Raw genomic sequence first — 26,102 nt, forward strand, 5'->3', positions numbered from 1 at the left:
CACAGGGCTTTGTGAGCAGAGAGAGTCTGTGGCAGAGAGAAGTCCAGAATCAGCAGTAGAGGCGGAAACAGGAGAGGAGGGAGGCCAAGAAGCAGAGATGAGCCAGTGTGGTGTAGTGATTAAGAGTGGTAGACTTGTAATCTGGTGAACCGGGTTCGCGTTTCCGCTCCTCCACATGCAGCTGCTGAGTGACCTTGGGCCAGTCACACTTCTTTGAAGTCTCTCAGCCCCACTGACCTCACAGAGTGTTTGTTGTGGGAGAGGAAGGGAAAGGAGATAGTGATAGTGATAAAGTGGGATATCAACTCCAAACTCTTCTTCCGGTTGGTTAAAGAAGCCAGGGTGTCTCGCCTCCTGCGGCAACCAGCTCCACTCCCCCTTTTCTCCCAGGGCCAGGAGAGGCATGAAGAGGGATGAACAAAAGTGAGCATGTGTGGCAGTCTCAGATTGCTTGGGAAATACCTGGGAGAGGAGGAGAGTTAGGCAGCTGTGAGAAGTCCTTTAGCCTCCACAACTGCCTCATGGGGCAAAGACCTACTGAAGAGTGTTGCTGTGCTTCTTAGACCCGTCACTACTTTGCCAAGCCCGTTTTTCGAATAAGGAGTCAACTTCACCCACTCTGGTGTGATTTACTGTGGGCTCGCTTCTGACACGCAGCCCGGCAGGCTGCCTAGAAAGGGATGCAGCCCTCAAGGCTGAAAAAGTTGTCCTCCTCCTGACTTAAGGTAAAGGTAAAGGGACCCCTGGCCATTAGGTCCAGTCGTGACCGACTCTGGGGTTGTGGCGCTCATCTCTCTTTACTAGCCGAGGAAGCCGGTGTACAGCTTCTGGGTCATGTGGCCAGCATGACTAAGCCGCTTCTGGTGAACCAGAGCAGCGCACGGAAACACCATTTACCTTCCTGCCACAGTGGTACCTATTTATCTACTTGCACTTTGACGTGCTTTTGAACTGCTAGGTTGGCAGGAGCAGGGACCGAGCAATGGGAGCTTACATCGTCGCGGGGATTTGAACCGCTGACCTTCTGATCGGCAAGTCCTAGGCTCTGTGGTTTAACCCACAGCGCCACCCGCGTCCCCCTGCCTTAACTGAATACAAAACACATGTTTGGTGCTTTTTCATGTAAACTTATTATCATAATATAATACAACAAAAGGAGCCCATACACACATAATGACAGTAGACTTTTTATTAACATATTTTACAATGCTGATTACGGTATTTTTAGTTTTGCATTTTGATGTGTCAAAGACTGATTCTGTTTCCACAGTAATGTACTGTACTTAAAATGATCGTTCATACAAGATACCACACCAGTACGTCGGAGGAATAGCAGCAGCAGCAGCAGCAGCAGCACACACACACACACACACACACACACACACACACACACACCCATTCTAGTTGGACCTGTTATTTTTCAAAGTAAGCTTAACAAAGCAGGTTTTCAAAAAGTTATAGGAGTAATCAAAGTTCTAGTTCAGCAGCATGCAGGTATATTTCAAGTAGGATTTCCAAACAAGTGCCTTTTCTTTTTCTTAAAAACTGACCGGTGACTAATTCACCAGTATAAAAATGAACGCCATGAAATCCGAAGATTTTAAAGTTAAGGCTAATAATTTTACTTCACACTCATATACACAGTCATAAAACATTCCATTTTAAATAGCACATCTCATTCAGTTTCTGGAGGCTCTTGTTTCCTTTGACATCATCTCTTGTGAAGTTTCAAAACCACACAGAGCAAATCCAAGACTCCTGTAATCGCGTTATGCTCGGAAATGTCAGCAGCTTTTCTGCCTGTCCGCTGTGCTTACAAAATGGCTGGGTACTCATAAATGAGCAATGCAAAAATATTATAGGCAGAATATACGATACAATATTAAAAATGTAGCAATGTTTTGGAAAAGACCCTATTTCAGTTGGTGAATGAAATGCAGGCTCCTAGGTAGAACCCAAATATGTTTGCGTGTGCTTATATATAAATATTCACACGGATAAATTTATATAAATAAAACAGCAAACCATTGCTATGTGTTTTTCTTAAGGTTGTGTAAAAACTTTGTGGCCTATAAGGCTCATCTTGTGAACATCCCCACTTCCTTATTATTTCCTATCCGAATTTCAGCAGCTGATTTCCTATCAGACGTTTGAAAAGAGAGCAGCTTTCAACTGAATACATGGTTATATGGCTACAACTCTTTCTTTTTTTATTTTTAATGGTAGTTTACATATATAAACTTCACTTTACAGAAAAAAGCTATGTTAAGTCAAAGGATGCAAGTGTCAGAAATGACCAACAGAAGTGTTAGAAAGAGTCCAACAGCTGTTTGACTATTCTGTGAAAAACACGAAAAAGGTTTTGGCAGCAAGATAGTATCAATCTGTTTTTTCCCTGCCTGGTTAAGTGTGGTATGTGGTGTGTTCCCCACCCATCATTCCGCAATGATGCCCATTCTTGTGGATTTCAAAGCCATCTAAATAAATATAAGTGTCCTACGGTCCACTATGAGTGGAAGCACATATAAATATATATATCTCCAGCTTGAAGGACAGCCGCACATGTGATTCTCCTCTGTGATCCAGTATGATGATCAGCTGTTTCTTTCAGAGGAGGGCTCGATTCAGGCTGCTCCTTGATTCCCCCCCCCCTTTCATTGCAAGCAACTGGATTTTCATGGATTTCCGCTTTTTAAAAAGGGTTCTCTGTGTACAGCCTTGACTGCTCCATGCAGACTGGAGGATAGTTGTACATATGCCCCAACCCCCATTCAGAGGAGGTGCAATTTTTTTTAACCACTGCCACCTCACAATTTAACTCCCCTACCAAATTCCCCTATTAAGGGAAGTCAAGCAGAAAGGGCAGTGCTTGCTCTATGAATATACTACAAAGAGGCTTCTTGAAACTCATTGGAAAGTCCTCAACTTATGCTTCATTTGCAGGAAACTCAGCAGGACTTTCGCCTTCCCCTTACTGAAACCTACGGCTAGGTGGGAATGAGACAGCCATGATATGCTCGGCTGGGATTGTGATCTACCATTTGGGGGCATCTTACAAAAGTCGTATGTACACAGACCATAAAATGGATGCATTAGTAGTTACCAGTAAATAAAGCTAACTGAAATGGCAGAGACAGAATACTGTATATGTACTGTATTACATTAAGAGCAGCAAGCTAACTATTTTACAGCTAATTTCACTAATCTCTCTGGAGTATATCTATGAAATTCCTGAGAATGAGTAAGGTTTTCAGTATTGCCTGAAGCTTCTTTCCATAGCTTCGCGGCAGTAAGTGAAATATTCTCTAAAAATCCTTTAGACCAATTTCTATACAATTTCACAAATCAGAAGTGTTACAGCTCTTGTATACTTACAAATACATTATCAATCAAAATCTTAAAGCAACACAAAGAAGGGTAAAGGGGGGAGCAGTATGTTTAGCAGGTGTGTACTACACATATACAGTGCCTCAGCATACACAACCCCAACCCGGGGCAAAACAAAACGCTCATCCGCCATTTAGTGGCATTTTTAAAGTACAATTTGTGCTTGTTTATTAGTGGATTATATAGCAACAACTATCAAATGAATTTAGATTCCGTACTCGGATTAGGAGGACTAATTGCTTTGTGTTTTTAATTACTGCACGTCTTATTACCAGGACCTGGATAACGCAGGGTTTCGTACAAAGGTGCCGATTCACACCTTCCCCAGGGAAGTGACTGAACTTCCATTCACTTAAAGCTCATGCCGGTAGCACTGATAAGAAGGGTGATGTTACAGCGGGGTGGTTAGTGACCTACAAACCATTATAATGCGGCCCCCATCTTTTGTTGATGTGGTCAAAGGTGTGCGAAACCCACTGCTGCTCAAGGACTTTGTATCTTTCTTTACATATATAGAGAGGTTTGCCACGCCTGCAGGAAAGAATAAAATAAAAATTAAGACCAATAATCGGTTGGACAGCGGGAGCCCAATGTCATTTGCTACCTTAAGCACCTGCGTTATGTGATGCAGGAGATGCCCCCAACCAGTCTTTGGGGTGCTGCAAGGGACCCTGATTGCTGCCCCTTCGGACACACTTAAGTTACCGTATTGGCCCGAATATAAGCCGCACCTGAATATAAGCCAAACCTTTAAAATTGGGGGGGGGGAGCTACTCCCTTAAAATTCCACAGGCACTCACACCCGTTCCGTTTTACCATATGTCTGTTTCGGCAGCAATATTGCAAAAGCCAATTTTTGTAAGGTCACGAATTTAAACCGCAGTTTAGCTTTTCACGGTCAGAATTTTTTTGGGGGGAAAAGAGTGTGGCTTATATTCAGGCCAATACGGTATGCTGCCTCAAGCAGCTACAGTTAGGTTGACACTGAGAATAGCTTAAATCCTCCTTTTTTCAGACAAAGGGGCATGCAGCACCATCCACGTGTGAGTTTTCTTCTTAGCAGGTGCCCTCATATTAGCCCCCCAGAGCCTATTTAACCCCCAGTTTTTTAAAAAGCTTGGTGATTTGACCTGGGAGCTTCTGAAGGGGAGGTGTGATATTATTACGTGAAATTATTTCCCCTGATTTGCCAAACACCTTGGTTACGAGAACAAAACAGTTCAAAAGGAGGGTAGCCCTATGTTAAAAACAGTGCAAATTATCCCGTATTTTAAAAAGCTTACCTGAGATCTCTGTCTTCTTCACCATGTGCATCCAGGTAAATGGAACCCCAAAGGCAAAAGCGATGACCACGAATGATGATGATGACGGATGCGTTGATCAAGAGAAATATGCCTGTTCCAGCACCGCAATTTTGCGAGTGCTGAGGTTTTGTTTTGGGAAAGAGGGAAGAGTTCTTTGTGAATGGCTTTATAACGAATGTAATGATCTGCAGCAAAATACAGTGGACCCTCCGGATACGAATTAAATTCGTTCCAGGGGTCCGTTCGCAACCTGAAGAGTCTGTAGGCAGAGGCGATGCTTCTGCGAATGTGCGCAAAGTGCACAGAGCGCTTCTGCACATGGCGAAACTCGGAAGTATACACTTCCGTGTTTGCTGTGTTTGTAACCCGAAAGTTACATATCCAGAGTGCCAGTTACAGAAAGGTAGCCGTGTTGGTCTGCCATAGTCAAAACAAAAAATTTTTTTCCTTCCAGTAGCACCTTAAAGACCAACTAAGTTAGTTCTTGGTATGAGCTTTCGTGTGCATGCACACTTCTTCAGATACACTTGAAACAGGAAACAGCTGTTTCAAGTGTATCTGAAGAAGTGTGCATGCACACGAAAGCTCATACCAAGAACTAACTTAGTTGGTCTTTAAGGTGCTACTGGAAGGAAAAAATTTTTTTGTTTTGACTATATCCAGAGTGGTACGTAACTAGCAGGTCCGCTGTATAACAAAAAAGAGCTCAAAGGATTATAAAGGCTGGGGTTCACCTAATGAATCCTTACCTCTCTCGCCCTGACCTAGCCACTGTGATCCATGCGACAGTCACCTCCAGACTTGATTATTGTAACTCACTCTACGTGGGGCTGCCCTTGAGACTGACCCAGAAACTCCAGCGGGTGCAGAATGCTGTAGTGAGATTCCTTACGGGGTCCTAGCCATGGGATCACATTCATCCGGTGCCATACCAGCAGCACTGGCCCCCGGTGGAGTACAGGATCAGGTTTAAGGTGCTGGTTTTAACCTTTAAAGCCCTATACGGCCTAGGACCCTTGTACCTACGGGACCGCCTCTCCTGGTATGTCCCACGGAGGACCTTACAGTCTTCAAACAAAAACATATTGGAGGTCCCAGGCCACAGGGAGGTTAGGCTGGCCTCGACCAGAGCCAGGGCTTTTTTGGCTGTGGCCCCGATCTGGTGGAACGCTCTGTCACAAGAGACTAGGGCCCTGCGGGACTTGACATCTTTCCGCAGGGCCTGCAAGACAGAGCTGTTCCACCAGGCCTTTGGCCAAGGCACAGTCTGACCCCCTCTCTCCTTCTGTAATCTTCATAGAACTCTAGCCCAATGGTTGCCATTAATTTGATTCTGAATTGATTTTAGAATGAATTGATTTTAGAATGTATTTCAATTAAGTAATTGTGGTTTTATGTAAATTGTGCTACTTTTACTGTTGTTAGCCGCTCTGAGCCCGGCTTCGACTGGGGAGGGCTCGATATAAATAATTTATTATTATTATTATCATCAGCAGAAGCTCACACATGGACTTCCTTCCGCTTGTGCAGTGTGGGTTTCCACCCTTTCTTCCCCTCCGAGCCCCTTAAAATTGGCTCTGGTGGGATTGGGAAAACCCTCAAAATGGGGGGACAAATGGGGGATAATTCCATCTGGCAATCTGAAATGCTTCTCTTTTTGGAACAACCGACATAGTGCAACATTTCATTCCTCCCATAGCTTTCCCCTGGGTCCACAGTCCTCTCTACTCAGAGTTTCTGCATGGCCAGGGCTGCTTCATTCATTTTAGTGGGTAGGGCAGTTCTGCACAGAGCCACACATAGAAAAAACTCTTCTCTTATATAATCTATAGGACACAACCACTAATATGAATGGGGAAAGCTTGCAAGAGGCATTCCGTGTGCACTCTAGGCCATCTGCAAGAGATCCCAGGATCACAAAAACCAAGTGGCAGCATTATTAGGCGTGCTTCCTTTCCAAATCACTTTTGGGAAACAGGTAATGTTTATTACTAGTTTCTTACCAAGACACATTCACAGTAGCTCTGTTGCTTGCAGCAAAGTCCTTTCAAACACACAAAAGTGCCACAGACTAGACAAACGGCGGGGTCTTTAGGAACTTTGGAACAGACTGAACAACTTTTTCTGTGATAGTATTGGAAAATGGTATTATAATTTTCAGGCAGTTGTAGGAGACGCGGCAAGTCCCATTTAGCTTCTTGTATAAGTAAAATCTGGAAGAGATAATGGGGAAATGTGGAAATGTTTCTCCAGAAGTACAGAAGTTAAATTTCATAAATCTTAGTTTTCCAAAAAGTTCCCAGATAAGCAAAACCTTAAGAGAAACTGAAGGGCAAACACACCAATTCTCAGAATTATAATACATCAGAGAGATTACAATATTATCTCTGCAAACCTTTCAGTTTCTGAAATCACTCTTTCAGTTTCCTGTAGCTCCATCTGTAATAATGCCCTTCTATTTCTTTCCAGAAAATGTTTATGCTAAGTTATTCTTTTTGCTTATGGTGGCCATTTCCAATTCAATTAAAATGATTTATTTAAACCATCTATAAAGTTGATTAGCTTCTAGAGAACAATTTGGCAGTACAGTCCGATCAAAAATTTGCTAAAAAGGAAGCTGCTGTGTTGCTACTTTGTAACAAATAAATTTTTAAAATGATTTTTAAATAGGGTTAAATTTGAAAGTGAAAGCAGAGTACCGTATTAAGCCGCAGCAATTTTTATTTATTTCACCTACCTTTACTTGGGTTGGATGCTTGCCTGCAAATGAAACCAATTCTGAGCACCACTGGGATATTATGTCAAAGGCTGGCACAGGCCAGTCAAGACAAGAGGCACTGGAGAACTCTGATGACTGGAAAGATGGTGGTAATAAACCCAGGCAGTTAGCAAGCACGGTAAATTCTTCGTCTTCCTGTTAAACATAAAAGGAAGAAGAGCCAGATGCGTCAGATACAGTGGTACCTCAGGTTAAGTACTTAATTCGTTCCGGAGGTCCATTCTTAACCTGAAACTGTTCTTAACCTGAAGCACCACTTTAGCTAATGGGACCTCCTGCTGCTGCTGCACCACCGGAGCCCAATTTCTGTTCTTATCCTGAAGCAAAGTTCTTAACCTGAAGCACTATTTCTGGGTTAGCGGAGTATGTAACCTGAAGCGTATGTAACCTGAAGTGTATGTAACCCGAGGTACCACTGTATATTTTTTTTAAAAAGGAAGCCCAAAGAAGAATGCTGTCAGTTTGAGCGCATAAATTCAACTTCATCAGTGGTGTCAAAACTTTTTCCAAAGAGGGCCAGATTTGATGAAGTGAAGTGCCGTGAGGGCCAACCAAAGTTGTTGACCTTTTTTTAGGATTACAGTTGTTCACCTTTTATAAGGATTTTGAGGATTGAATGAATAAACCGACCGGTGGACTGCATTAGGCCCCTGAAGAAGACTTTGGACATGCCTGAACTTCATGATACAAATTCATACTGTGCCATTATGATAAATAAATACATACACACACACACACACACACACACACACGATCAAGTTTAATCTTGCATCTTGGAAATATCGTCAGTATTTTCTCTATACAAGCGCATTTCCTAGATAACGCAGGATGCTTTGTTAGAGTGACGTCAAAGATTATTAGAACAGATTAAATGAACCAGTTTTTCATAGTACCTGGCAGCTAGGTAGCTCTGCTCCAAAGAGATGGTGCTGAAGAAGGCTGGTAATCCTGAGGAAAGGCAGACAGAACTGCTGCAAATAAGTCTCTATGGAGTGTGGGCACCAAGCGCTTGTGCTGTCCTAAATTAGAGTTTTGAAAAAGAAGAAGGAAATCCTGATTGATTTAACTCCTGAAGAATCAACGGCGCTCTTTGGTAATTCTGTTGATAGTTTGCAAACTTAGTAGTGCTATGAATGGTTTGCAAACTAATGCTGATTTCACCCTCATGTATTTAGTAACCGTCAAATTGAGCTATGGTTGACAAAGCAAAAAATATATAAACCGTACCATGGCTAGGTCTTCAGTTTCCTCTTGCTCATAGATCTTCCCGTTATAGAGTTCACTGATCACGTGACTCAGTAGTACTTCCCAAGACTTTTTTGCATTTGACATACTCTGTGATTAAGAAGAAATTTATTAGACAATTAGGAAAATAAGCAAATGCTGTCACCCCAATCCAACAATAGTTCAAATACACGTACGAAGAAGAAGAAGAAGAAGAAGAAGAAGAAGAAGAAGAAGAAGAAGAAGAAGAGTTTGGATTTGATATCCCGCCTTTCACTTCCTTTAAGGAGTCTCAAAGCGGCTAACATTCTCCTTTCCCTTCCTCCCCCACAACAAACACTCTGTGAGGTGAGTGGGGCTGAGAGACTTCAAAGAAGTGTGACTGGCCCAAGGTCACCCAGCAGCTGCATGTGGAGGAGCGGAGACACGAACCCGGTTCCCCAGTTTACGAGACTACCGCTCTTAACCACTACACCACACTGGTACGAAATCACATGTCAATATGGGTTTCCATGTTATGTTTATTATTATTAGTAGTAGTAGTAGTACTATTAGTATTATTGAAAATGAATATAGAATAGTATGAAAAAGGGAATTATAAAACAGTACAAGGGAATATACTAAAGCAGCTTAGCAAATCATTTAGAGAACTATACTTCCTTAATATATTGCTGATATAAACGTTTAAAGCCAAACCAGATACTTCTAATTTGCTATAACCCTACCTTTTCAGATAGTGCATGTCTTTCAGAAGGGCATAAAATAAATTCCTATCCCTAAAATTCCTAACTGGGTTATTTAGCATACCCATTTGCAAAAAGTTGGTTTAATTGCCTTAGTTACCATACTCCAGGATCTTTCCATCACAAAACCAACACTGGCCAATGCCACCCCATTTCCATCTTAACACAGTTTTCCTTTAGGTTACAGTGAAAGTTGTTTTACATATCTTTATTCCATTTTTCTCTAAGGTAAGGCTTTCCTTGAGAATGCTCTTTAACAGATCAAAAACTCAATAAAGATTATTTTTAATAATAATAATAATTCTGCATTTAATAAGATTTTAGAATAATACAATAGATTGGATGTTATCCAAGGTAAATAATAGCAGGCTATTATTTATCATATTGCCTGTGAAAGAACACAGTGGCTGTAGTTGTATCAACGTCAATTTTACTGTATCTAGTATATAACAACAGAGATGTCTATCTCATTTAGAGAAACAAACTGTGGACATGACGCAGAAGTGACTTGGGTTTCATGACAGCTTCTGTAATGTAAAACCTGCAGTAATAATAGTACATGATGTGGTAGTCATAGAAGTTGCGGCAGTAGATTAGTGCTGAAGGCTACGTATCACAGCCCAATGCCCTAATTCTTGGTGATGCCAGAATCGGGCAAGCATAGAGTTCTGATGATGCAGGTGCAAAGAGCTTTTCATGCATCCCGATTGTGCCATTTCTTCTCATTAGGGTGAGAAGGAATGGAACAAAAGGAGAGAAGCACAATCCCTTCGGATCTGTGAAAAGACCAGTTAACTTTAGGAATAAAGGAAGGGGCAATTCTCAACACTGTTTCTTGTTGACCATTGTTGACAGTTCCACGTTGACTCAAAGGGTATCAAATTCTGAGTTCCTATATGGGTGGATGGAATCCTCAACCAGAAATGTTATTTTGAGGGTCAGATTACAAATCAAAGAAGAAGCTCAAGGGTACATATAGTCAGATGTTGAGGCAGAGATTTGCCCCACTCTCCAAAGACCCATTGTAGAGGCCATCGAAGAAAGTTCCAAAATGGAGTTCTGCTCTCTTTAGGTTAAAATGACCCAAATGAGGGCAAATTGTCTAATCCTTAATCCTCTATGTTCTACCTGGATAATCAAGGCTTTGTAAAAAAACAAACAAACCTAGGAGCAGGGGAAAGGCCAAAGGGCTCAACTTTGTATTGGATATGCTTTGTAAATCATAAAGCACCACTGTTGGTTCAATAACTTGCTAAGATTGGTCTCCACAGTGCTCTGCGTGTTTGTCATGGTGGTGAGGTCAGGCAGAGGCAAACCTGTTCTCAAAATACCTGGTTAGCTATCTCAGGCAGAGGAAACCTGACACTTAATATGCTTTGCTGGAAAACATTTCAAAAACTCATCACCACCAAAGCAGGTCTGGGATGGTGAGGAGCTCTTCGTCCTGGTAGACTGACACTGTCTTTCAATCGAGATGTAAAAAATCTGAACACTTGGGAGAAAATGCAATATAAAGGTTGCACAGATCTGTATTCCAAAGAGACTAACAGGGCTTAAATGTGCTCAGCTGGATATAGAGTTGCATCATTAGCAGTCTACTTAGCTTTTCATAAACCAACACACCTTTTTCAGAGCTCCTGAGTTCATCCACGTCATCCTGTCTTCAGCACTGCATTTAACCGAAAGTGCGACAAGAGCTTGTATATACAACAATGTGAAGAGCACCTTTATGATACAGGTAAAGTGTTCTACAAGAGTACGAAAACAGACAATGTCAGTCAAGCATTCTAAATTAGATCTCAATTTTGTACACAGCAATTCCACACTCTACAAATTTGTATTCCCCCCCCCCAAAGGAGTCATCTAAAACTTGAAACGCATCAAGTTATATTTTGTAAGGAGCTAAACATACACCAATACATTAAAACCTAAAAGATGCAAGTATTACATTTATCCCTGCTGGTCTGAATCAGTATTTTATTGCAGCTGTAATGGTTCACTTTATTTATTTTTATGTGTGGTTTTATTGCTTTGTTTTTACTGATGTTAGGTTTCGGACTGTGAGCCACTTTGAGCAAACTGAATAAGATGGGATTTAAATGAATATGTACAGTGGTGCCCCGCAAGACGAATGCCTCGCAAGACGGAAAACCCGCTAGACGAAAGGGTTTTCCGTTTTGGAGGTGCTTCGCAAAACGAATTTCCTATGGGCTTGCTTCGCAAGACGAAAATGTCTTGCGAGTTCCTGCGGGGTTTCCCCCCCCCCTTTTCCCCAAGCCGCTAAGCCGCTTATCAGCTGATCCGCTAAGCCGCTTATCAGCTGATCCGCTAAGCCGCTAATCAGCTGATCCGCTAAGCCGCTTATCAGCTGATCTGCTAAGCCGCTAATAGCGCTAATCCGCTAATGGGCTTGCTTCGCAAGACGAAGAGACTCGCGGAACGGATTCTTTTCGTCTTGTGAGGCACCACTGTACATTTTCAGAAATGATAGCTTCTGCACTGGACAATTTAAGAGGTCTCAAAACAACTATCAAAATCAGGAGGTCATGTTTAAAGAAAGAAAATGAAAACAAGGCCTTCCACTGTAAACCAGTTATCAGCTTTAACTGGAGCACTTAACAATGTGCGCAAACAGAGATTAATGCAACAATATTTAAAATAAATTGAACAAGGGTTTTATTTTCCTTATCAGGAGTGTTGATAGTACATGCAATAGGAATGCAAGTAAAATGCAATAGGAAACAAGAATAATAATTTGGGGCTAGCATTTACTGCAGTGGTACAGCTCTACAAACAACCTTGTAGAGAAATGGTCTTTTGCAATATATCCCTCAGGAACTCCACAAACTTTACCAATGCTTTGAAGGCTTTCACTTTCAGCTAAAGCCACTTTTTACAACTCAGCATATCCTGCCTGCCTGCCATTAAATGCCACATTAAATGTCATCTGCAGAAAGGCTACAGCTTCGGGAAAGCAGTTTGTCTAGTAAGCAAAACAGGTAAAAAAAATGGCTATTTCACAGTTAATCTGGAAATTGACTGCCAATATTCCACTAAAGCTTTATTTGCTCCCCAAAGAGAAAAAAAGAGAATGAAAGCCAGCAACTTCAGAACAACTCAAGGAACCTGTACGTTTCCGTTTCCGCAATGGAAAGTAAACACAATGGGCGAACATCGACCAGAACTTCAAGTATTAACCAACTGCTTAACGGTGCCACATCTGCACGCAGAACCACATTCAGAGAACAGGTGCTTTTATTTGTAACAGTTGGGTGACTGCATACAATTGTGACTGACTGGCCACTTGATGTTTTTAAGAGTGCTTATTCCTGTACTTTACAATTTAATGTTAGCCATCAATAAATTAGTCTAATCTCCAGGCTGCACACAATTAATGAATCATAACCACCCTCTCTTAAGCTCAGCACACACGTTTCTTCATCCCCTCTCAATGATCCCGTCTTCTAAAATGTCTCATGCTCCTACGAATCCTTTTGAATGTGTCAAAAATATTTCTTACCCCTGGGATGCACAGCTGAACTCCCAAGTAAAGCCTTACTGGTCTTAGTAAATGCTGAATAGAGCCACGTGGCAACTGCTATGTTCTTTAAAATTACTTCCCTGGCGGTGGTACATGCCGAAAAGGCAGTGGCTTTCTCTTCTACACAGGTCCAAAGCAGGCATCATGCTGACTCCAGGTTAACCATAATTAATTTAGAAGTTAGCCTTGGGAACATGGCAGTTCAATGGGCAACAAATATCATTATCAAGTTTAACCAGCACCACCACACAAAAATCTCTTTTTTACATTTTAAACATGCACCCATTTCCCCCATCTTAATATTCTGAACAAAATTCAGCCAACTAAATATCTTCAACACTGTGCTTAATTCCTTAGGTCACACGAAATATGTATACAACAAAGAAAACTTATAGCCTCTTACTCTTTGAGCCCTCCATGTATAAAACGATGGAACTATTGACTGCACTGACCTCTAACATGATGTTCTCCTACAATCAAAGGCTTAATTTGTGTTTTCTCTTTAGAGGTGGATTCGGATCAAATTTTCCTTTCAGAATGAACAGCCTGAATGGTGTAATGGCATTTACTTTGCTTTAATCAATGCCGGATTGAAAAAAGATAGCCATTCAACAGTTAATAAGTTAGTTAATAGAATTCCCATGGCCTTGCTTGAAGGACAGGAGATGCTATTAGGACACTGCTTATTAAATGCTAATTTTCTCAGAGAATACCATGTAGGTATTTTTAAACAAAAAGAAGCTTTGTTCAAATAACCACCTGACAGACTACATTCCAAAAAAAGGGAAGGGTATAAAACCACCCAAGAAATATCAATCAGATGTGCCTTCCAGGACTAGCAACAGACCTATGTTGTACTTGTAATAGTTAAAATTGGCTTTGCTGCCACATATAAAATGTGCTATTAGGTGCACATTAAAGTATGAAAGATTCTTTCTGTCTGTACCTTGCCAATAAATTCTTTAAGCAGCTAAAGACAACCTGTGATTCTCTTCCGATTTAAGACACAGTTCTGTTAGAAGGCCCAAACAAATGCTTTCTTGGGAATTTTATTTACAAAGGTGCAACTATATATGAAAAGGCCGCTTTAATGGCTGATTATACCTTTATACGGAACGTCCCTGATATAAAAAATATCACAGATGAAGCCAATACCATGTCAACAAATTATAAAACTGTTAAAGAGAGGAATTCTATCCTGTAATGCCCAAAGTAACACTTTTATCAAAATGTACCTGTATCACTACCGGGGCGGGGAGGGGGGGAAGAATTGGGTTAGTATTTTCAAATAGTAAAATTAATGGTTTTAAAAACCTGACAAAATAAGCAGTGATAAATCATTTCTGCTTCAAAAGTATCTTGGGATTCCAGTAACTTATGCTCAGATTTATATATGCAGCGACCATTACAGATACTGTATTACAGCAATTATCTTTGTCGGGTGTGACACAATTGCCACAATTTGAGCAGTTAAATTGAAACGAATTATTCTCTTTCACCCTTAGGCATTCGCAGTTCAATGTGAAATATTAAGCAGCCCCACTGCAGTAAACGAATGAAGGTCAAACGAAAGGACCCAACCTCTCTCTCTCTCTCTCTCTCTCCCCCCCCCCCCCATCTCAAGGAACTTAATAGTCATTCTCAGGCCTCCTGGTTTTACTGTACTGTTGTCTGATAAAGGTGAGAAGACAGGAGTCACAGATAAGCCCGTCAAACCTCAACAAAAAATTCTGTTTGATGCCAACTTCTAGAGATAAGGCAAAGTCATTATTTGAGCACACACAGCAGACAAGGTTTATTTGCTGTGCTGCTTTAAAAGCCACTGACAAGGGAAACACACCGAGACTTATTATTTATGCATTCCCCCCCCAAAAAAAACATACCTTTGCGCAATGGCTGTGGCATTGTTAAAATCTGGATGAGCAAAAGGGATGAGGCATCTCTATAAAGTACTGGGACTTCTGGCTGTTCCTCACTGCAAATCCTGGAAATTATGGAAATAATTATATTTGGCACAATAACCCCATTTCCTTAGGAATTTATGCAAGTTTCTGGGAGCGATACTGTTATAGACTGTAAACATATAAGGACACACTATATTTGTGGAAAGGGACGCGGGTGGCGCTGTGGTCTAAACCACAGAGCCTAGGGCTTGCCGATCGGAAGGTCGGCAGTTCGAATCCCCACGACGGGGTGAGCTCCCATTGCTCAGTCCCTGCTCCCACCAACCTAGCAGTTTGAAAGCACGTCAAAGTGCAAGTAGATAAATAGGTACCTCTCTGGTGGGAAGGTAAACGGCGTTTCCGTGCGCTGCTCTGGTTCGTCAGAAGCGGCTTAGTCATGCTGGCCACTTGACCCGGAAGCTGTACACCAGCTCTCTTGGCCAATAAAGCGAGATGAGCGCCGCAACCCCTGAGTCATTCACGACTGGACCTAAGGTCAGGGGTCCTTTTACCTTTATATTTGTGGAAGCAGAGGTCTCTGCTTTAAAACCAAAAATTGGGTGTTCAGATACCCATTGAAAGTTCACCTTCAAGCTCGTGGAGGGAGATAGAGAGAGCAATGGAGAATGGAGCTCACTCTTGGGTTACTTTTACATGCAAGATCACCTGAAGCGAACAAGTCTGTCTATCCAATATAGAACTAGAGATGCAATGGTGTAATGTGCAGGTCAATTATTATAAAATGTTCTGCCCAATTATTTTAGTGAATTAATAAAACTGCCCCAAGATGCTGTATTTAATTGCTGCAATCTTACTTTGCTTTTGGAAAATTCAGGACTGTTTCTGATAAATTTCAATACATTAACAAACATACAACAAGTATATTGAGTCATTTTTTATACAAATAACTTTTAAAACGTATGCTCAATTTTCAAGTGGAATAAAGTGATAGCAATAATTTTGTTTTATAGGATGCAGGTCAAATAATAATGTTTGCACAATCAAACCTTTAAATTTAAATGATTTATAGGATGCCTGGCAACATTACAAAAATATGGAAGGCTTGCAGGAGCAAGTGAAACATCTGACTAAATATATTCATTTTGCTAGAACAGAAGAAGTGAAATGATATAAAATGCCAAGAGATAAGCTCCTTTAGTTTACGTCAAGCACCAGAGCACATTAAGCTCTTAAAAATTGCTCTGTCATTTATTAAAAGCCTAAGCAACTTGTTCACCGTGACACTGAAAACTGTCTTTTATAAAGTCTGTTTGGAATATGGAAATGAACCACCCTGCTAATCCCTTCAATGCATATGAGGAAGGGAGATAAGTGTGGCTTCCCAAAACACTGCTACAGAAGTAGTTAAGAAAAAGCAACCCAATGTAAAGTCTGATAGTGATAAAGCAAAATTATTGAAAAGAGAATCAAACTGCACCATGCTGCAGGCATAAACAATCTATAACTATAAACTGTATTATATTCCAAGATACTGACAAATTAGTTACTCGGTGTGTGTGTTTGCATGTTTTTCTCTCCCTCCCTCTCTCTCACACACTCATACTCTGAACCCCCACTGAGCATAAAGGGACTTTCCTTCTGAGCAAAATGCATAGGATTTTACTGCACAACGTAGTTTTAAAAGAGAAGAGAAAGTAAACATGAATAAATGCACGGCTTAAAAAATTAATATGGTCTCCAAATCTTTACTAGTTGAAAAAATGGATGGAATGATTGTTTGGGTATAAAAGGTCTTTGGACAGGGTAGGGGAAGTGAGCTCTGTGTTTCTAACACTGCAGCAAATTCAGTCCCTTAAAACGTTATGTTCAGCAGATATACACTGCTCCACTTGGTGCCTCACAAGGTTAAAACGCTAGAGAGAAATTGGTCTATAGAACTGTACTTACTGCAAACTCTCATCATTCTGCATCAATTGGGTTAGTTTCTTCCATGGGTTGTAAGCAGAATCAATGCTGTAGAGTCGCATGTGCATAGCCAACACATGAAACAGCTGATCTGAATGGATAAAGGGAAACAACTAATGAGTTAATTATTTGGTTGAATGAAATTAAAATATTTCATAGTTCTTTGCAACCGATTGTTTCATTTTCTAGATTACTGTGGCTCCTTAACTCATTACCAGCTGTTAATATTTGACAACCCAATCAGCTATAGCTGGCTTTAGCATGCACCGAGAGCCATGTAATAGATAGTGTGGTGGATTTAGAACAGGAAGACCCGAATTCATATCCTACATGAGCTATGCAATTTACTGGACGACCTCAGACAAGTCACCATCTCTTGGACTTAATGTACCTCACAGGATGCTGCAAAGATAAAAATGGGACAAGCGCTACTACGTAAGCCACCCCGAGCACTTTGGAGAAAGGGGCAGGATACAAATATAATAAATCAAAAGTTTTACATTGTAATTGCTCGAGTCACATCCATGCAAGAAAAGGAAATGAGGCTGAACCATGGTGTTCAGCTGCTTCCCAAAGGTTTCTGCAGGTGAGATACAGTGGCTTAATAAGGGCTAGGGCTATGCCTTCTCTAGAGAGCTGCCATTACACAGCAAATCACCATTTCTATATCCATTCAAGAGGCAAATTCTATTATCTGTTTCCAGTGTGGGGTTCTCTTTCGGATGGAGTCTTAAGCACTCTCTCTTTACAGTAACACTGAATAAAGCAATACAGTAATAAAAATGCAACCGATAATGAAGTATGAGAAATGCAACAGAATGTCACACACCACTTTTCTTGGTGTATATATAGCTAATCTGGTATCTAATACAGAGGTGGCTGTATTTTGGTGCAGAGAACAGTTTATTTCCCCTTGGGGATCATTTGTAACCAAATGAGCCAGTTTAAAGAGAGACATTTCCTAAATTACACGACTGCCGAGTCTTAGATCTTGTCTAGATCTAAAGAATCAGACTGATGAGAGGAGAGTACTGCAAAATTAATCCAGATAAGGAAATCTACGACTCATAATTGCTCTCTTCTATTCGAGCCAGGCTGCCACAATGCAGGCATGATCATTACGGTTGCCCCATGTTATGGGATCCCCTGCCATGTTTTGAATTTATTTTTGCATGCTTCTTCACAACAGAATCTCTAATGGGAAAATACACATTTTTACACAATTTTTAATTCCTTCAAAGAGCAGTTGGTTTTTTGTTGATTATTTCATGAGACCATCATTTTAATTGACAGTCAGCTCATAGTCAATCTACCATTTCCACACCCAAAGAAGTTTTCGTATCTATTTCCTTTGCAAAATATAAATCCTTCATTGCTCCCACTTTCTTTTCCGTTCTTCTATCCCTGGCTACCAGCTGAACAGACCAGGAGATACCACATTTAAATATAAATCACAAGAGGAATTAATTTATTTTCCACAAATAGACAATTATTCATAGGCACTTGGGAGGCCAAAAGAGTCTCATGCTTATGTCAGCTGATTTTAGCAGAGCTTGAGGGCTGTAATTAGTTCCTGGGGTTTGGGAAGTAATTGAAGGCGCAGATGACATTGGAACTGATTGTCGTCACCTGTTTTCTGAATCAGATGCAGTGAATGAGGGCAAAACAAGTTTCCTGGCAAAAGACTGGCATTTTTATTTATTTATACTGACAGTATTATCCTACATATGTCTATTTTGAAGCCTATGAGGAAAAAATACTGAATTATGTTGAAAAAATGGTATTGAAGCGGCAGTAAAAACATTCCCTTCCCTAGTTCTAAAAATATATATATATACTTTATACCATTCATGTTGTTGTTATGGAAACAGAAAGCACTAGCTAGCAGAAAGGAGTTCAGCAAAGGTTTACGTGTTGTGTACACTAAACCATGGTTTGACAGTACGTGCCGTGCCCAAAAGGCTTCAGCTTGCGGGTTGTACACTATTTTCTCCCTCTCCTTCTATGCGATGCAATTTCTGCACCTTCATCCAGGGCCTTAGCAAACCACAGCTTGCATTTTAATCCAAATCAAGGAAACAGTGGTTTGCTCAAACATAGGTTGCCCACTTAGAGCTGCAGTAAGACAAGATACTCTTATTTTAAAAGTTGTTCAGGGAGTAAAAATTTCACTGGACATCTGAGGGCTTATGCTGTTGTCCCAACTTCATGTACCAGGATGCACCCATACATTTCATTAGGCAGGACATACACCTATTTCAGGTGAATGAAACAGGACAGGAAATAAGTTAGCTCATCAGGACCCATGGTTTCATTCCCACTCCTACCTAGAACAAAGTTGTCCAAATAAGCCTTTTCTCAGCTTAATTAAGTAGAGCTACTTGCACCAAAGATAACTGTCAATGTAAACATGGAGACAGCCGTCCTAGATTCATTTACCTGGGAACAGCTCCCATTGAACTCAACGGGGCTTACTTCTGAATATATGTGCATAGAAGTGCACTGTTCAGTCAGAGAGATATTAAATCCTGGCACCTCACAATGTGGATGCCAACCAAACAGCGCCATTCCCGTACAGTCTCTATTTATTCCAGTGCTGCTTCTGCAAAATTCCCTATACTTGTACATTATCCTTGTAAATTGTAGCTTTTCTCTTTTAGATAGTGAAGAATTTGCACAGGTGCATTTTGGTTCCCTGGCAGCATAACAAAAGAAAGAAACATTGCTTCTCTGGGCCTAGCAAATGCAATCTTATTCACGCTAAGATCATTTCAGTATTAAATTAGCTTTATTCAGGTCACCCTCTAAGACTAACAACCATAAAAGCTAGGTAAACTGAAGACACAGTTACCTTGCTTCTAGAGAAAATTTATATATTCTATAATTGTTGCAAAACAAAAATGATTCTCTAGATTAGAATTTAGTTCTGCTGTTCTATCACTGGACAGAAACAAAAAGACTAACATTGCCCCCTAATGGGAACACAGCAGCAAAGAAAAAGGATCAGAACTGGACCTTTAACAGTGTTCATAGTTCCCCAAAAAACCCATTTATGTTTTCACAAATCAGAGATGACTAGCTGTTTGTTTCTACTCTGCAAACATTTTTATTTTATTTTTTGCTTACTCTAATGTTATGGTGCTTAGCATTCACTTACTGATATAAGTGTTACAGCACTTATATAATGATATAAATATAAGTGATGTAAGTATACAGCATTATATACTGTATACACAATACAGAGCAGAAATTCACTATACTTTAGAAGTCCAGGTGGTAGTCCGATATTGACCATAGGACAATTAGTACCCCCAAAATACTCTACTGCCACAGTAAACCCTTCCCACCCCCCAAAAAAACCCACAAGATGCATATCAAGAACAAGCACCAGCACACTGCTCATTCATATTAAACCACAGTTCATTTTAAACTATGGTTTAATTTGACCTGGGCCGTACCATGGGTCAATGGAAAGCATGATACAGAAACGCTTGACAGTACAGTCCAACTTTCTCAAAAGTTCGTCTGACTAAGAGCAATTGGGCTTTAGTCTCCAGTAAGAATACCTAGGACAGGCTTCCTCAACCTCGGCCCTCCAGATGTTTTTGGCCTACAACTCCCATAATCCCTAGCTAGCAGGACCAGTGGTCAGGGATGATGGGAATTGTAGTCTCAAAACATTTGGAGGGCCGAGGTTGAGGAAGCCTGGCCTAGGATTACAGCTTAGGTTGCAAATTTTGTATTTGTGGTAGTTGTTTTTACAGTCCGATCCCTTACACACCAAGTTCCAAGTATGTAAAGCCTAAATCACATCTAAACCCCTTTTCAAGGATAAATAAACCCCTGACACCAGTCTAATGGAGCATTCACACATGACACAGAGACGGCATTCATACATAAAGCTAAAGCATAGTTTAGCACTATATAGCTCAGTGGAAAGAAGCCCACACTAAGCACTGGAGGAACAAGCTGAGGCTTCAGAAGCTGAAACAGCCAATAACTTTCTTTGAAACACCAGCATTCCGGCCTCTGAGTACTGGGGGAAACTTAAACCCAGCCAAGGACATCTTGCATCTAAGGGAGAGCTATAGTTCATATTTGTTTTAAAATATAAAGGATCCTAGCTATCCTAGCTAACTAAGTTATACCCAGAGCAAACCAGTTACTAATGTCCATTGAATTCAACAAGCTTCAAGTATGACAAATGTTGGATATCACCCAAAACTAATAGAAAATTTATAAACAGCTCTGTTGGAAGACAATGAGACTCTTAATTTCAAAGTCGTGGGTTTGTGCCCCACATTGGGCAAAAGATTGTGCTTGAAGACTTGTAAAAGGAAAGTGCTTGAAGACTTGCAAAATTCAAAAAGCAATTGCAAGCTTTCCTATAACAGCTGACAATAATGGAGATTATAGTCACTCTTTTTGGCTTTCCTGAAACCAATAAAGATCAGCAGATTATGTAGTATTAGACTACCAGCTTGCTGTGTACTATGTCTAAAACACACCTGAAGATCTAGGCCTTAAAAAGGATCCATTTAAATAGCTAGATTTAGTTCACTGTTCTTGTCACCCTGTCTAAGCCAACGGCATGAACAGCTACATTAATCATTCCTAATTTTACTTCTCAGTGTACAGCTGCCCCCTCCGCGCAATCTTCTAAAACAGCACTTGACCTATTTGCTCCCACATCTTCACTGACACTTGCAGCTGTAAGAGCTCACCTGGGACACCATATTCCATATCTAATCAACAAACTTTACAATTGTTACAAGACTCATGCAGAACACTGTACTCAATCACAAGGGAGATAGAGAAAGAGAGAGAGAGAGAGAGAGAGAGAGAGAGAGAGAGAGACCGAGACCTCATTACGCAAAATTCAAGAAAATGACTGAAAGATCTATGGGAGTAAAGATCTGCAAGGATTTTCATTGGGCTGTACTTGAACAGAAGCATGTTGTTGAGAATGTAACAAAACGGCCCTATCCCAGTCAATACAATAAGTGTATCACAGATTTGAATCTAAACAGGGAGAAAGCAAATTGGGGGGGGAGAGAGAACCCCCCCATTAAAAAAATTCAAAATTACGATTCCGATCAATTCCATTACTTAAATATATAGTTGAGATAAACAGCTACAATGGAAGTTATCATAACTGGCAGAGCTGCAAAGAGATTGAAAACTTCCATTTCCTTTTTAAAACCATCCCAGAGTTTATTTGCAAATCTTTATCCTTATATCAGAACTGGCAAAACTCTAGTTAGTTTAAAGTGTGGCTCATGATCCTGGTTTGTTACAGCAACCACAGTTTGAACTAACCAGAACCGCCACCACCAGTTCAGATGTAACAATGAAGTCCAGGAAGTCAATGCTTCCAATCTCCTTGCAGTTGTACTGGAAGAGGATGGGTGTGCAAGCCTGAAGATCACTTTTGTTCATACATGCAGTATCAAACCATGGTTTAGCATTACATCAGAAGTGGACCATCATGTGTGGTATCTTCAAAGAAGCCCACCCTGACAACTTTGCTTTGTATTGTAGTTAGTGGCACCAAGTTATATTTCTTCTTCTGCCAGCCTTACTAGCTTTAACCCAGCTGGAACATCTAACGTTTCAACCCTGCGGCCTGCTTTGCAGCCTGTTTACAGCTCAGCTTTTTGGCTGAAAGGAGTTGATACTTCTAGCTCCTGGTTGGATATTTCTGTTAATAGAGGATACATTGGGCCACAGGGAGGTTAGGCTGGCCTCAACCAGAGCCAGGGCTTTTTCGGCTGTGGCCCCGATCTGGTGGAATGCTCTGTCAAAGGAGACTAGGGCCCTGCGGGACTGGACATCTTTCTGCAGGGCCTGCAAGACAGAGCTGTTCCCCCAGGCCTTTGGCCAGGGCACAGCCTGACCCCCCCCCCCTTTGGTAATCCTCATAGAACTCTAGCCCAATGGTTGCCATGAATTTGATTCTGAATTGATTTTAGAATGAATTGATTTTAGAATGCTGTGTTACTTTTATTGTTGTTAGCCGCTCTGAGCGTGGCTTCGGCTGGGGAGGGCAGGATATAAATAATTTATTATTATTATTATTATTATTATTATTATTATTATTATTATTACTACTATTATTATTACCTTCTCCCTTCCACACATGGTGGGAATCCTCAAAAGCATGCAGCTAAGCCCCACACATGCAATGCATGATATAAAGTCCTCTGGCCATTCTCAGCCATCCAAGGACCTCCCACACTTTTTGTAATCTAATAGCCTCTATAGGTGGACAGTACAACTACAAAGTGTGGAAAGATCTACATCCTACTAGATGGCGGAAAGGGAGGTCCTTGTGTTTACATGTGTCCTTAGAAAGTTATCCACTTCATAAACACGGTCAATCTATACAGCCCTAAGTTGTACTACCAAACCCAAATATGGTCATACCTTGGAAGTCGAACGGAATCCGTTCTGGAAGTCCGTTCGACTTCCAAAACGTTTGGAAACCAAAGTGTGGCTTCTGATTGGCTGCAGGAAGCTCCTGCTGCCAATCGGAAGCCGCGGAAGCCCCGCCGAACGTTCGGCTTCCAAAAATAGTCACTTCTGGGCTTGCAGTGTTTGGGAGCCAAAACATTCGAGAACTAAGCTGTTCGAAAACCAAGGTACGACTGTACCAAATAAACCACATGAATTAAATGAAGCTGTCTAATACGCCGTCCGCCATAACGTTAGAAACATTGCCACACACATCAGTGTAGTCTGAGTTGACATCATGGATCTTTGGGGCATATCGGCTCATATCCCCATATGAACTGAACAGGACCCTGAGAACATAATATGGAATGCGCTCCCCAGAGAGACTCACCTGGCGCCTTCATTACATATATTTAGACACCAGGTGAAAACATTTCTCTCCAACCAGGCATTCAGCTGATTAACACTCTTATGGCCTTTTAAATTTGGGAGGGGGGTTATCGGTTTGTTTTACTACGTGTTTTGTGTTCTCATTTTGTATGTTTACATTGTGAACCGCCCTGCAAACTTTGGATGAAGGGCAGCATACAAATTTAATAAATAAAAAATAAATATTTAAATCAATCTAAATTAAATTGAGACAACTTTATACATACGTAAACACGATCTCTTCCCAGCTGTGCTTGCACCTCCTAGGCACAGATTGCCTCCCCGGTGAACCAGTTCAAGTTCCAAGTTGGTCCTAATAAAAAGAATACAGTAGGTTATATGTAAATTATCTAGAGGTTTTAAAGAAATGAAACTGCCCCTGTACGTTTCCCTTCACTTTGATCAAGGCTGGTGCATCTATTCTATTCCCCCACCCCCCTTTTATTGTTTTGCAACCAGAAGATTTGGTAGAAAGAGAGTCTCTCGACCTATACACCCCAGTGCATAATCCAACAATAACTATGCAAATATTGTCCTTTATGCAACTTTCAAAAGTAGCTTACCACGGAGTATGGGTGGGACTACTGCAAACGTATTTCTGTAAATATATATTTGTGACGCCAGCCACCAGCTATTGCATTACTAGGAGAAGTCTCAGCCTCAAATACGCACAGAACCCTCCCCACAAAATATGGGCAGGACAGTATTTGACAAAGTCTCTCCAGAGCCACCTGATTTCAAGCTGCCTAGATTTTCCAGAGCTATTCAGGAAGCTGAGCAGAAACCTGATTTCTCCCAGTGCTTTAAATTTCTAGCCAACAGCTCAATCAATTGCTATTTCCTTCCCACAGTGAGGAGTAAGAGGGAGGAGAGAGGGAAGAGGTTTTGTCACTTTAGCAGACCCCCTTAGGTGTGCTGTGTTAGCCACTAAACTGCGGCATTACACTGAGTACAGCTAATCAGAAGAATGCAGGGAAGCTGGAAGTATTTCATTCAAAGCAAAATATTTTGCAAAGATTCCAGATGCATCAGTCAGAAGATGACTTTCTTTACAGAATGTTTGTTAAAATATATTAGCACATTACTAAAATAGTAACGTTTCAAAATATTAATATCCCTAAGTTTGCAGTGGCTTATGTCACCAATTTTTGAAGGAACGCTTTAATCCTCTCTACTCCAGGAAAAAGCAATTTAACATTGATAATGTTTGGGCTCTGAGCTCCATCTGGTTGCTGCTGATAAGGCCATCCACGTGACAAGGGAATTTTCCACTCTTTGGGCGATTTGCAGCGCTTGCTGAACTTCTAAAAAGCTACCAGCAAAGAAGCTGGGACACGAATTTCGTATTAGTGGACAGAACAGGAAACACAGATCACAGGTTAATTCACTGTGGAATATTAATGAGACAAGTGTTTATTTGCACACCTTTTTAATTTTTCTAATTTACTGCCTCGAGTAAAATCGCCTGCACTTACTGTAGGAAAAATATTTGCTTAACGGTTATTGGAAATCTTTTAAGCAGTCCATTTTGTCAGATGTCAAAGGTTTCTCACCTTTGCTTCTCAGCAAAACATGCATGTCCAGTGTAAAAACAGACACTAACACCCAAGACAACTTCAAGAATTGCTCTAAATGAACAAGACATACTTGATGTGGCAAAAATGCCTTCCACAGATATGTAGGAGGTGGCCACTGAAATGGTGCGCCTAGTTTTACAGCAGTTGAAAGTCACTCACTTCCAAAGGGTTTAGTCTTCATTGCAGCAAGGACACAAGTCCTCTGCTGTGAGATGTCACTCTCACAGTGAGAAAGAGAGAAAAAAAGCTCCCTAAAAAAAGCTCAACAACTCTGACAATGGGTAGATCACTGCCAGTTTTTTAATACTGTGAGTAGATCGCAGACTCTTGAAAGTTGGGTGCCCCTGACTTAGTCTAATGCAAATAAATTCATTTTGGATGTGCTTCCAAACATTCTCCTCCATATGGCTCAAGAGCTTTACTGGACAGTTTTCCCCTGACAGAATATTCAGACCTCACAAAAGCCTGTCTGAATTTTTTCTCTCTCTCTGATTTAAGCATGACTTTCATCTGAACTCTCAAATGGCTAAAAGCAGGGGTCAGCAACCTTTTTCAGCCATGGGCCGGTCCACCGTCCCTCAGACCATGTGGTGGGCCATACTATTTTTTTGGGGGGGGGGATGAACGAATTCCTTTGCCCCATTTTAAATAAAAGCACACATTCTACTCATGTAAAAACACAAGGCAGGCCCCACAAATTACCCAGAAATGCATTTTAAATAAAAGGACACATTCTACTCATGTAAAAACAAGCTGATTCCTGGACCGTCCGCGTGCCGGATTGAGAAGGTAATTG

General features: G+C 41.0%; 1 protein-coding gene across 1 annotated transcript in view; it reads right to left on the reverse strand.

Annotated features, from left to right (window-relative positions):
- Positions 1 to 1,174: 1,174 nt before the first annotated feature.
- UBR3 (ubiquitin protein ligase E3 component n-recognin 3) overlaps positions 1,175 to 26,102 on the reverse strand; it is an 89,066-nt gene continuing 64,138 nt past the window's right edge. Inside the window, exons 30-39 of the mRNA XM_053359955.1 lie at positions 23,957 to 24,042; positions 16,830 to 16,938; positions 14,862 to 14,962; positions 11,061 to 11,185; positions 8,698 to 8,805; positions 8,364 to 8,489; positions 7,429 to 7,605; positions 6,695 to 6,904; positions 4,671 to 4,810; positions 1,175 to 3,918 (exon numbers count right to left, since the gene is read on the reverse strand). Coding sequence (XP_053215930.1) covers positions 3,801 to 3,918; positions 4,671 to 4,810; positions 6,695 to 6,904; positions 7,429 to 7,605; positions 8,364 to 8,489; positions 8,698 to 8,805; positions 11,061 to 11,185; positions 14,862 to 14,962; positions 16,830 to 16,938; positions 23,957 to 24,042 — 1,300 coding nt within the window. The 3' untranslated portion in view covers positions 1,175 to 3,800. The remainder of the gene's footprint in view (positions 3,919 to 4,670; positions 4,811 to 6,694; positions 6,905 to 7,428; positions 7,606 to 8,363; positions 8,490 to 8,697; positions 8,806 to 11,060; positions 11,186 to 14,861; positions 14,963 to 16,829; positions 16,939 to 23,956; positions 24,043 to 26,102) is intronic.

This window comes from Podarcis raffonei, chromosome 1 (assembly GCF_027172205.1).
Source record: "Podarcis raffonei isolate rPodRaf1 chromosome 1, rPodRaf1.pri, whole genome shotgun sequence".
Classification (NCBI taxonomy): Eukaryota; Metazoa; Chordata; class Lepidosauria; order Squamata; family Lacertidae; genus Podarcis; species Podarcis raffonei.